The sequence below is a fragment of the Chanos chanos genome, chromosome 15, assembly GCF_902362185.1.
Source record: "Chanos chanos chromosome 15, fChaCha1.1, whole genome shotgun sequence".
NCBI lineage: Eukaryota > Metazoa > Chordata > Actinopteri > Gonorynchiformes > Chanidae > Chanos > Chanos chanos.
The window spans coordinates 7,827,447-7,840,738 of NC_044509.1; the positions used below are offsets into that span (position 1 = coordinate 7,827,447).

At 41.7% G+C, this 13,292-nt stretch overlaps 1 protein-coding gene across 1 annotated transcript in view; it reads right to left on the reverse strand.

Moving 5' to 3' along the window:
* Positions 1-12,577, reverse strand: part of efnb3a (ephrin-B3a) — a 20,177-nt gene extending 7,600 nt beyond the window's left edge. The window contains exons 1-2 of the mRNA XM_030793051.1: positions 12,429-12,577; positions 2,967-3,262 (exon numbers count right to left, since the gene is read on the reverse strand). Coding sequence (XP_030648911.1) covers positions 2,967-3,262; positions 12,429-12,577 — 445 coding nt within the window. The remainder of the gene's footprint in view (positions 1-2,966; positions 3,263-12,428) is intronic.
* Positions 12,578-13,292: the final 715 nt, after the last annotated feature.

Below are 13,292 nucleotides of genomic sequence, written 5' to 3' on the forward strand. Positions count from 1 at the left end.
TATCCCTCTCTTCAGTCCTTCATCTTCTCCCCCTCTGTGTCTCTAGTGAACAGCTGGTGAAGAGAATTCCTCCAATCCCCCCTCAACACAGTAATCTCTGTCAGCTCACACGTCTGTCTGTCAAAAGGCTCTTTATTCACTAGCCGGCCCAAGCGTGTGTGTGTGTGTGTGTGTGTGTGTGTGCGTGTGTGTGTTGGTGTCTGTGTGTGTGAGCGTGTGTGTGGGACGTTTTGTTTATGTAGGAGTGGGTGAGAGTGTGTGTGTGTGTGTGTGTGTGTTTGTGTGTGTGTGTGTGTGTGTGTGTCTGCAGCGTGAGCACGTGTGTGAGTGTGTTATGTTTGTTTTTGTTTGAGATGATGATGTGTGTGTGTTGTGCATGTGTGCTTTTTTTTCTTTTGGTAATAACTCTGAGCAGTTCGGAGCCTCCATTCGTGGAGTTTGTGTTGGGACGTAAAGCCAACTTGAATCTCCTTCACGATGGGGAAACAGCATGAGTCTACGTGTGTGCGCATGTGTGTGTATGTGTATGCACGTATGTGAGAATTTCAATAGGTTACTCATTCTGTCATCCTCTGCTTTTGTGAAATATTTCCGTTTGCACTTCTTCCTTATAAAGGTCATGCATTTAGTCTCATCCACTAATTGGATAGAGAAGGTTTTACACAGTGATTCATTAACCTTCTGGCTGTGGCAGCTGTTCACAGTACACACATTATCTATATATGTCTACGCACACACACACACACAACACACACACACATGACTAAACCAGAATGGACTCAGACAGATACACAGACAAACACAGGGACAGAGACATAGCTGTGGACACATGGACACAGATACACACGCACAGATACGGTCACACACACACACACGCACACACATACATACAGACATAGCCACACACGCACACACACATATACATACAGACATAGCCACACGTGCACACACACAGACACGTACACACATACAGACATAGGCACAGACACACACACAGACACTGACACAGGGGCATGCCATAAGAACTTTTGACTCACATAGCACTGATTGTTGACCTAGATTGGGAAGGCGACATGTCACTTTATGTTACTCACAGTCAGCACTCGGCACAATCCTTATACACACACAGACACACACACGCAGACACACACACACACATACACCCTCTCTCTTTCCCTCTCTCTCTCTCTCTCTCTCTCTCACACACACACACGCACACACACACACACACACACACACACACACACACACACACACACACACACACACACAGACACACACACACAAACAGACACACACACACTAAATCTGTATGCTTCATTTCCTCAGATAATTCCAACTTAAGACTGATAAATAAACCAACAACTATCTTTTAAATAATTAACTTCTATTTACAAAGAGCAGCGATACACACTGTGTCTTAAACACATACAGAGAGGGAGGGAGAGAGAGAGAGAGAGAGAGAGAGAGAGAGAGAGAGAGAGAGAGAGAGAGAGAGAGAGAGAGAGAGAAAACATACAAGTAAGGTATATCTTGATTTTTACAAAACTCAGTATGGGCAGGAAAAACAAATGCTAAGGAGAAAAAGCAGACTTGTACATCCACCACCATCTGAATACTTTCAGAAACAAGAGTACACCCAGCCACTCCTCTATTCTTGTAAATTATTGACTAAGTTTGGTTTGATGCGATGTAGCTTTGTTTTAGAATGGGACTTTCCTGATGTTGTTTTTAGACTGGGTTTGAGTTGAATGTCCCTTCGGGAGACTTTGCGAATGCAGATCTAAAAAAAAAAAAAAAAGTCTAAACAATGATACGGCAGCCAGAGTTATACAACTTTAAACATTGGCTCTGATCCTGGAGCAGTGGCACATAAACACTTCTCTCCACGCCCTGATTCAACCCAGACAAAAAACATATACCGCCCTAATGCCCCATACCAACACACACAAAACGCACCTACAGACACAAACACCCACATGCCCCTCAGAAATAAGGCCTACAAAGGAATGGGGATTCATGCGAGTTCATGTCCACAAGCAAATAAACTTTCGAAAAGTCATTCATATCACACATGCGCGTGCACGCACACACGCGCGCGCACACACACACACACATACACACACAAATCAAAATGGGTCATTTCTGTGCAGTGCCCTTGAGCAGAGTACAGGAGCCCATTACAAGCAATTAAGAGCCAGCACACTAAACCACCTTAGCGTGTTTATGCAAATATGCCATCCAAGAGACCAGGGGATGAATTTCCTCTACAACCTCTCTCTCTCTCTCTCTCTCCCTCCCTCTCTCTCTTTGCTCCAGCCTCATTAACTGGCATATTGTATAAATTAACAAATGCCAAGATAGGTTAATTAAAAATGATTTCCCTATGGAGAAGACACACACACACTCATAAACATAGAACAGACTTGACTTATTTATCCATCTATTGATCTCCAAAGACCCAGATATGAGGGAGAATAAGATGAAGCTATAGGATGAAGTGCCTCTAGGACCACTACTTGTGATTGGACAATGCAAATGAGCTTCTCATCCAAAAAGCCCATGGCTTAAACTGTGCATATCAACGCATTCACGTTATCGGCACAACAGACGAAATATTCGGTAATGAAATATTCCTCACATGTTTCTATGCTACAGATGATTTCAAATGACAAAATGACTAAAAGATGAAATATTAACAACTGATCAAATTTATGCGTCAAATTAATGAGTGTTGAATTTTTTTCTTCTCCGTGTAAAAAAAAAAAAACAAAAACAAAACGAAGAAAGAAAAGTCCTGGAGTTACACAGAGTTCATCTCAAGAGTTATTTTATATTCCATTAACGCATTAACGCCAACACATGCTAGCGTCCTCGCGAGAATGCTACTCGGCACAGCGTAATTTATACCGACAGATCTACCGCGCGCCGATTGCTGAAATACAAAATGAATATGAATTCCTCACAGATGATGTAGTAGTCTTGTAGACTCTTGAATTCATGGCCCCACAGGTTAGGAGAGAATTCCTGAAATTTGATGGTGAAACGCATGTCGCTGTTGGGTTTGTCGCAGGTGAGGAGGAGGTTGGGGGCGCCGATGACCTCACACCGGTCGGCCTGCTCCCGCGTGGACACCAGGTAGAGTTTGTAATACTCGTATTCGGGAGGGGAGTGGGGTCCGGCGGGGCTGGAGGCGGGGCAGATCAGGTCCAGGCGGTCTCCTATCTGGGGGTAGAGCACGTACCCCCTCTCGTCTCCAAACCTGCCACGGACAGAGAGAGAGAGAGAAAAGAAGAAGGTAAGGATGGTATCCACGGCAACGGAGATAGGTGGTCTGATATTTAGCCTGCTGCTGTGGCTGACGGGTTTTTGCTGTGTGTGATGCTGGGGTTGCCCTTTTGTTCCCGCTGATTTTTTCGGAGATGCAAACACTGCTCTTGGTGCCAGACAGTGTGTGATGGACATGAAGAGGTGTGAGGCTGTGAGTGTGTGTTTGCGTGTGTGTGTTGAAAACATGAGTGGCTAGTTGTGAGGGGGTGTGTGTGTGTGTGTGTGTGTGTGTGTGAAAAGTGAGCAGGGGCTGTGTACGAAGGCCGTGCTTGGAGAACTGTCTCAAAGAACTGTTAAGATTAAACAGAGAAGAACAGATTTTGGGGTCTGATACTGATTCTCTCTCTGATCTCCAACATTAAGACTCCATTTACTGGATAAACCACTTAACTAAACATTAACCGCTCACACTGAACACACTGCAAAGGCCACTAAAGTGTGAATTAACTCATTAAAGTGACACGATGAACTATGGCATTTACATAGGTTTAATTAACACAAGCATAAATCATTTAAGCCTATCAAAGTGATAAAGATACAGTCAAAGGCCAGGTATTGACTGATACACTGGTCAGAACCACATAACTGTCTCGCATTAATTCTATGTGTGAATAGAAATGCCAGAGTATACTCTGATTTGGTCTTGTAATGCTTTACACACATGAATAAGTGATCTTGTATTCTCAGTATTCATTTGGTTAAACGCAAGGCTAAACGCTCCGTGGCGGCTGCTAAAACACGGTCAGTCTACGGCTGTGTCCCTGACAAAAATCTCACCTGACATTTACCAACGTGACATTTCAATCTCATTCAGAATGTGAGGGGGAGTGAATTCTCAACTTCAGGATTCAACTTGCACAAGATAACGGCTTCACTCTTGAGTTTTTCTTTCTCTCTTTCTCTCCTCTAAGTATGTAATGCCCTGAAAACGCTATGACATTTCCGCTCGGCGGGGACAAGGAGAGGAGAGGCTAATTAACTGGGCCCCGGGAACAGCTCTGACACCGAAGATACTGGTTTGCATGCACATGCTCTTTCTCTCTCTCTCTCTGTTTCTTCTTCTTCTTCTCTCTTTCTCTCTCTCACAAACACACAAACACGCGTACGCACACACACACACGCAAACACATGAACTTGCACATACACACACACTGATACACACACACACACACACAAACACAGACACCTATTCATATCTATAGAGAGTGAAGATTAATGTGAAGGTGGAAACATGAAAAAGGAGTCATAAGCCAGTCGAAACACCTGACCTGCTGTCTGACGCCACACACATTAGCACTCAGTCAGCTGTGTGTCACACTGCCACACACATGTGACCTCAGCACTGATCAGAGATCAGGACCCCGTTTGCCCCCTCCTAAGCTAAATGACCGGCCACACACACAGACACAGACACACACACACACACACACACACCCCTAAGCTCCTCTCCCACCATTGAGCGTTAGCAAACGGAGGCATTTAGCTCAATAGACCCTTAACAAAACACGTATTTAAATTCTCCAAGGTCACGCATCTCAAATATCCATGTAAACGACAGTCTGGCAGCGAGCACCAATCGGTCAGAAAGATCTTCACCGCCAAAAGAACTCCTTGTATTTGCGACGCTAATCTCGGCCAATACGTTAACTATAAAGTCGAACTGATAAGGGACTTACTGATTTGTTCACCGCAAGCGATTTAATCATATCGCATGCTTTAACTGAAGAACTCTCTTGACACCATACGTACTATGAAATCTACACTAATTTGGTTTGCGCCTCCTATGTTTTGACAGAATTCGGTTCACAGGAAGGTCACTGGATGTCTGGATTAACCATGTGACTGTGCCGAGACCTTAGTGCTTGTTTCAAAATGAGTAAGTTCGTGGGAGCGATGAATCTACTTCATTATCTCCTTTCCTTCAAAGGTCAATTAGCAGACAATTAAAAGACAGAACAGAGAACAGATCTTTGGAGTAACCCTATTTTTGTGTGGCCTACACAACATCCGAATGAAGATGTCAGATTTTAGCGTTAGGGTTAGTGAAAAATGAAATATTTCATTTTAACAATCGGCATTCGTGTGTTTTGTCTCCCCAGCTTTGAATGTTTTGTCCGGATGTCCTTCTAGAATATCCTTTCAGGATGCTGTAGACCTGTAGGAGTCTGCGTTTAAAAAGAATTCACACAGACAAAGTCTGGAGATGACAGCAAACACCTTAATGCTCCTCAAAAAAAAGTCAAAAAACGACATCTACATTCTCAGCAGAGATCTCGCCAGCCCAATTTATCTTTATTCGCAAAAAAGCCAAAAAAAAGGTGGGGGGGGGGATCTGTTTTACATGCTACATCACCATATTCAACCTTTATTTCAATAAAAACAAAACTGATCACTATCATCTAACTGTTAATCACATTTATCCCTTAATTATGATTATCTGATGATGTTTATTCCACGCATAAGGTCATCAACTGTGATATCAAAATAGGCTTTGCTATATTTATTTAAAACTCATTACTTCCAGTATTGGAGGCAGCCAAAAAATGAAATTGTTAACAATTTTATCACATAATTATGTTCTGATTGTTAGATTCTGATATCTAATTTTGAAAAAAAAAAAACCCCAAAACACAATTTGTTGAGGTTTCATACATATTTTGTATGAAATTTTATTGGAATATTTTGTTCCGTCTCACTTTTCATGAGCGTGTGTAATTTACGGAAGATATGCCAAAAACCTGCATTCATGCAGATCCAATCTGTTAGAGAGAGCTATTTACAAAAAATCCCAAAAAAGGGGTACTATTTTCCTCATAACACAGCTCCGGGCTTGCTCTAAGGGGTTCTGCTAAGCTGCTTTGTGACAAAGATTTTGTGAGGGGGAAAAAAAAAATCACTATGCAAATAAAGTTGAAGTGAAAATCAAAATGAATGGAGGGGAAGCACAATGAGAAACTCCTCTTGATGTGAATGAGCATGGTGTTCGGGTATGCCTCTTTAATACGATTAAAAGTTTAAAAAAAAGTAAAAGAAAAAGAAAAATGTGTACAGAGTCTGATAAAGTAATCTCTATTCAAACTACAAAAGGCTATGCCACTTATATGTATAATTTTTTTTTTTTTTTTTGATAGAGCAATTACAGCGACTGTTTTCAAATGCAAAAAAAACCAAACCAAACCAAAACAAAACAAAACAAAAAAAAACAACTTAAAAAACATTAGTCATGAAACACATCGAATGGGGAAAAAAAAAAAATAAGTGAAATGAACGAGACCGCGTGGAACAACAGAAGCGACAACAAAACAATAGTAAAAAAAAAAAAAAACGTCCCCCGTAAACTCAGACTGAGGAAAGGACAGGAACTGACTGAATATCTTCGTGATCGAATCTGACAGGGATCAGCCTACATTATAAGAATCCCCATTACAGGAACACAGATATCATCTATAGGAGGGGGGGGGGGGGGAGAGAAATGTCAAAGTTTATGACATTTACGAGACCATCTCAGTCCATGTTGCAATAGCCAAACCATGGCTGAAGAGGCACTGAACTCAAAACTAAACCCAAATGATCTGAGAAGACCCATACTGTGTGGATTTTGTTGTTGTTGTTGTTGTTGGTTTTCTGCTATTTCTGGTGTATCTCGTCTTTTAATTATCGCTTGCGATCAATGTATGTGTGAAAAAAATAAGAATGTGAACAGAGTTATCGAATCAACCCGTCAGACACAGACGCAACAAAAAATCTCTTCCAGAACGGAGACTTTGAGTCCCCGTTACGTTAGTTAGAAATCTACGAAAACTCCAGCAAGGAGATAATTATAACAACAAACTCCTGAAGCCAAAACGTAGATGTGTAATTACCGCAACACCTGTTTCCTTTGCCTAAATAAATTCAAATTAGTACTCATTCATCTGTCATTGTCTATTATGGCCAGCGTGTCTGTTTTTTTTTGTTTTTTTTTCTTTTGCTCCAAGCATGCCGAAAGGCTACGTAAGACCATAGCCCAACAGAGCCCGCAGACTCCGTGGCCCCAGGAAAGTCGATGAGTGTGTATGGTTTTATCATAAGTGCTTTTAGTGTGTTGTTTCATGTCTCTATCAGTGTTGTTTAATGAGCTCAGAGCCTAAAGATAATGGGTACATTCCAGTCCCCTGACTCACTCTTCACCTACCAAACCCCCCTCTGCCCCTCCCCTTCCCCAAACAACAAAATACACGTCGGACCAATCAAGACACACGCAAACATACAGAAAACTATGACTACTGAAATCACATTGTAATATTGGCTTAAATGAACTTGTGTCTGCATTCATTACACAGGGGGGTACTGAGGGGTGGTAAGAGGCACTCTGAGAGAGGGAGGAATGGGTGAAGTGGTGATTCTTCAGTTAATAGAATCACAGGAGAGGAGACCAAGTCTCAAAGCCTCTAACACTCATAGATTACATGAACCGCCCCCCCCCCCACCCAAAAAAAAAACCCCATCATACCCAAATCACTGAGATGATTAAAAATGAACAGGACTAAAAATAACTCTTAACTTTTGTTTGGAGGATAAAGTGCATGATGGAGAGAAATGCACTGCAGATAGGGAGGAACTCCCTATCCTCCACAAACACATTCAGACTCAGACGCACACACACACACGCACACACGCACACGCATAGACAGACAGTCCATCTATTCTATCACTAGGGAATTTGCTGCTTTTCATTCTTTGTGAAGTTTGTGAAGAAATTGTCAGTGTATAGTGTGTATGTTAAGTCTGTCTGTAAGAGAGTGGGAGAGAGAAACAGAACGGCTGTCAGAATTTAAATGAGCAGCTTTGCAGGAGACAGGATAACTACCTTATAATGTTTATGAGAAATGACAATAGACAAACGATGACATTTATATGACCTAAGTAAAGCTAAAATTTTTTTTTGGAGATTTACGTATCTAGTTTATAAAACAAATGCATGGTCCCTTCATTGAAATTTATTTGTTTGTTTTTTAATGTCTTTTCTTAGCATTGTTATTATACCAAATTTACCATTTTTCTGTTATGTTTACCAATTACCTCCACCTCATTTATCCAGGAAACATTGTTTAACCTACTTAACCAAAAAAAGACAGTAACACAGGCAATAGGAGACAGAGAGAGAGAGAGAGAGAGAGAGAGAGAAAATGGGGGAGTATGAAGAGGGTCAGGATTAAATTAGGTAGCCATGGAGGTGAACTGACAAGAAGAGCATGGGCAAAACACAAACAATTTAATAAAATCATGACAAAAATAAAGAAAAAAAAAAGAAAAGAGCCGGGAAATTGGCGCTCTCACGATACGTTTCGGGGGTGATATTTACAGAGACGGACAAGGCCTCTCACTGGAACAGGTTAACTTGGAGAACACTATATGAACCCCCCCCCCCGCCGCCCCCCCACATTGAAAACCATCATCAGTATAATCTTAGGACTGTAATTACACTCCTCTCCACAACACACTGTAATCCTATGCCAAGGCTTTGAAGGCATGCCAAAGAAGCACCTTTGAAACAGAAAATTAAATCTAAGAGATAGACAAGGGAGAGAAGCTTCACAAATGATACTGGCAGGTATTAAGAGGATATGAAATATGAGAAAGGTAACAGCTATGCAATTACACGTGTGGAAATGTGAGCATGTGTTTATGTAAACATACATCAAAAGATGAGTCAGAAAAAAAAAAAAAGAAAAAAAAAAAAGAAGAAGTCTGGTATGAAGAATAAAATACCACTGGTTGTTCCGCCTCCTGTATCTTCAAAACTGTTCTTTTAAAAGAAAAACCTGCCTGATGTAAAAAAAGAAAGCAAAGAGATTTGTGGAGAATATTCCTTTTGAACAACACTCAACTTCACGCAACTGTCACTAAAGAAAACGGATTGAGTAGCACTGCAGTAGCGATAGGTTTCTTCTGTTGTAACTCATAAATATGCTGATATTCCCATTATCTGCTGATGGTTTGAGTTCATGTCGATCCTCCTACAGAGTCACGTAATTGTTTTTTAGAAGGAGTGAAGTGAAAGAGAGAATTACCAGAGCTAAAAGACAAAGATGACATGATTAATCAATAAAAACAGAGAAGTAACTTAAAATGAAAGCCAAGGGAATGAAAGGGAGTGATGAAATGGTGGGAGAGGGAGGGGTGGAGAGAGAGAGAGAGAGATAGAGAGAGAGAGAGAGAGAAAGAGAGAGAAAGAGAGAGAGAGCGTAAGGAGTAATAATCCTCTAACAGGCAGCTTTGTAGGCTAAAGGATGGTGGAGCGCTCCAAATGAGTGGCTGATAGGTAGGTGCCCTGTAAAGGATTATCCTCCCTTACTCACACCCCTTTAATCTGGGGTCAAGTGGTATAGTCCATTTCATGCCACATTCAAAACTGCTTTCAAGAGGAAAAAAAAAAAATCACAATAGGATTTTTTTTCTCCTAAAGAGAACACCTACAAAGTTGCATGAAGAAAAAAAAACAACAACAGAATTTGCTCAAACACAAAGGCTCAGTCCACTGTCTGTTCTCTTCATTCATAGAGCAGTCAGCATCAGAATTTTCAAAGTGTCAAAGTGTCTGTCATTCATCAACAATGGAAGGAAATCTCTGGACAATTTGTCGAATCACATGACATCAATAAAAAAAAAAAAAAAGTCTTGAAATCTCGTCACAGACACAGCTGATGTATCCCTGTCTAGAAAAAGGACATCCAGAACCACATAAACCAGCCTCCAAAGGGTTTTCCCACCAAAATGATTGCTTGGTAAGGGTAACTAGTACATTTCTGCCAAACGCTTTAGGAAAGGGCAGCGAGAAGATTTAACCTACAAACTCTCTGCTCCTCCTTAATCTTGGCGTACCGTATATGTCGGCTAACGTTTTTTCCAGTCCTTGAAATGTTTTAATTTCAAAAGCTTAATCCAGTTAACCAGGCTTTTATCTGCTGCCAATTAGCAGCTGATTCATTAAATATTGAACTGGCTGTGAAGGATTAATTTTTAATGTGCATCTAAGGCACGGAGTTGTTCAACAACTTCCCCTGGAGCGATGCAAAGAGACAGGCTGCACTCAGAAACGTTTAAAGACGTTTACTGAGGGGGAAAATGCTCCACTTTGGATCTCGACGCACCTCGCCTTGCATCCCCCAACCCCTCCCGACGCTTCTCCTCAGCGGCACCCAGTCTGACACTAAAGCGGAGCCCACAGGACGCGGCTCCGACAGGTATCCTCAAGCATATTTCCATCAGGCATCCTCACGACAGCTCATATCCACACACGCGACCACCTTATGACCCCCTAAATAAACAACGCAATGAGCTGTGCTCAGTCCTAACCTTAGTTACTGAGCAATTCCTCATATTTTCTAAAACCATGCAATAGTTTGTGACCTATTATCTAGCCTTTTGGAGTAAAGTACCAGTTTTAATGAAGACTCACACACACACACACACACACACATTTATATGTGCATGTTCGAGTACTTGAGTTGCAATAAGCTTCCAGTACGAGTTGGTAGTCAGAATGACTATTCTTTTGTCTATAAATAGTCTGTCCATGTGTCCCCTGGTGGCTGTATTTAATGTGCGGTGCTCCAAGGCACAAGGGTCCAGGCAGAGGAGCTGTCTGATGGTCCGTGAGTAAACACACTGACCTTTTCAGATATCTGAGCAACATTTCATTCCATATGGATGAGTGAGTCCCAGTGCAAAGCTCACCGTTTGTGTACTTCCCTTTACTACATACATACATACATATGTGTGTGTGTGTGTGTGTGTGTGTGTGTGTGTGTGTGTGATCATTTTTGACTTTTTTTGTGGTCCTCTTATCTTCACAATCTTTTGGAATCGTGTTTTGTCTGGTTTTCATTTTTATCTTCTGTGGTTCTTCATTGCTCTGACCTCTCTCTCTCTCTCTCTCTCTTCCATTACCCCCATCTTTACATACACATGGTCCCTTTTGTGTGTGACCAGTTACTTGTTCAGCTGATGTGATTTCTCTCAGCAAACAGATATGAACAAGTTTCAACTTGGTTCATTCTGCATGATCTCTGTGTATTAAGTTCAGAACTACAGACCTGATCAAATTCTTGGAAGATTTTAAATTCAGATCGTATCTGTGTTTGGCACTCAAAATTTGGGCACATGCCATAAACTATTCTTTATGGGAACACATTGGTTGCAACCTCTTTTTTTTTCAGCAGAAGTTGCAGGAGGGCTCTCTTTCGTCACATCATCATTTTTGTATTTGATCTGTTTTTCTCGAAAGACCAAACCAGAGCCCAGAGGGGCAATGAAAGGGGAAGGTTATTAAAAACAAAGCTTTAGTGTAGGGTATGCGACCCATGCGTGAGAGACAACTGTGCCACCAGGGGCAAAGCACAAATTTCTTACCCATGGACGTTATGCACGCGACCCTTAATGAGGGAGCAATCAGCCATGAGGTACCCCCCCCCCCCCCCCCCCCCCCCCCGTCCCTATTCCCTTTACAATCGCAACGTCCGTCTAAACCCTCAATGGAGTTCTCTACGTTAAGAGAACATGGAAGCTCTCATCTTTTCCAAGTGGGCTAAGAAAATGTTTCAGATTTAATTTACGATTCAAGCTTGACTGACTCGCAAAAACATACAAAACACCGCGCTAATTTGCCAAAACGTGCATTACAACACTATGGTAAGCCATGTGGATCAAGTCCAAGTTTAAACCTTATCTTTTCCTATGAAAAACTTCGAAAACTGAAGGGACAGTGATTTAGAGTCGTAACACTAGTGGTGTTACAGTTTTATATACATTTATGTTTTTGTTAACGAGCAGTTAGGTTATTCCATGTTGCATGCCATGTTCAACATCGTTAATAGTGTCAAATATTAACATGCTATCTGAAGTCACTTTAGGCCCTTCTTTGCAACTGAATCCAAAGTTAACTGATAAAGACATTAGGTATGAAAAGAGATGTTATGGTTTAATGGTGTATTCCAATCCCCTGTGGAGAGGGCAAATTTAACAGGGCCACGGGGAGAAACAAATGCCGTTATACCGGGATATAGGACTTCTCTAATTTTGCTTCGACCACAGTGGCGATATCTCCATTGCCTTACCTTCTATTCAGGGAATTCCAGTATATGGGCTCCATGTTGGTTGCAGCAACTGCTAAACAATCCACAAGGAAGATAATCAGGAAACAAAAACTATTAGCGGAGTCCCAGAGCGCCATAACCACCCAGGCACCCCGTCTCTCTGCTCCCATCTTACTCCCGTGAAAAAATGGGCAGGGGGAGCCTACTCAGACAAAGACTTTGCCGGGTGACCACGGGTGAAGTTCGCTATACCACTCGAAGCATACAGAGGGAGCGTGACTTCAGCAACCTCACAAAAAAAAGCCACAAATTCAAGAATCGAAATCAGTATGCCTGCGAAAATGAAAAATAAAAAAGGTTTTCAGACCTATTGTGCTCTAGAACAAATACCATTCGCTGGTGGTTATTCAGTTGTTTAATTCGCAGCCTATGTCAAAAGAAACAGTTCGGTACATCCATCGTTTTAAGGTATAAAAATAACTGCGGTCCTTGTGGTTAATACTGATGGTATTTCTCCGAGATGGAAAAGTAAACTGGTTAGAGTTTATTTTAGTTGACGATTCTTCTCTGTCTCTTGGACAGCGATGGTTGTCAACAAATTTTGTAGCCTACTGCAGACTGCCATATATTGTCCGTTGCGAGCGTCCGCTGCATCACATCCATTTCTTCTCTTGTCAAGCAAAATCACTTCTGAGCAAATGAATAAGGCATTTGGTCTTTCGGTAGACTGGCTGCTTAACTTCTGCTGTACTCTCCTCTCGCTTGAGGAAACCCTCTTATGACCACTGCTTTGTCTGCCGCACTGGAGTGTCACTGCGTTCTCGCTCGATTGTTCCGACCAGAAGTCATTCCTTAGACATACTCCTTGGAATTTGAAGATTAAAA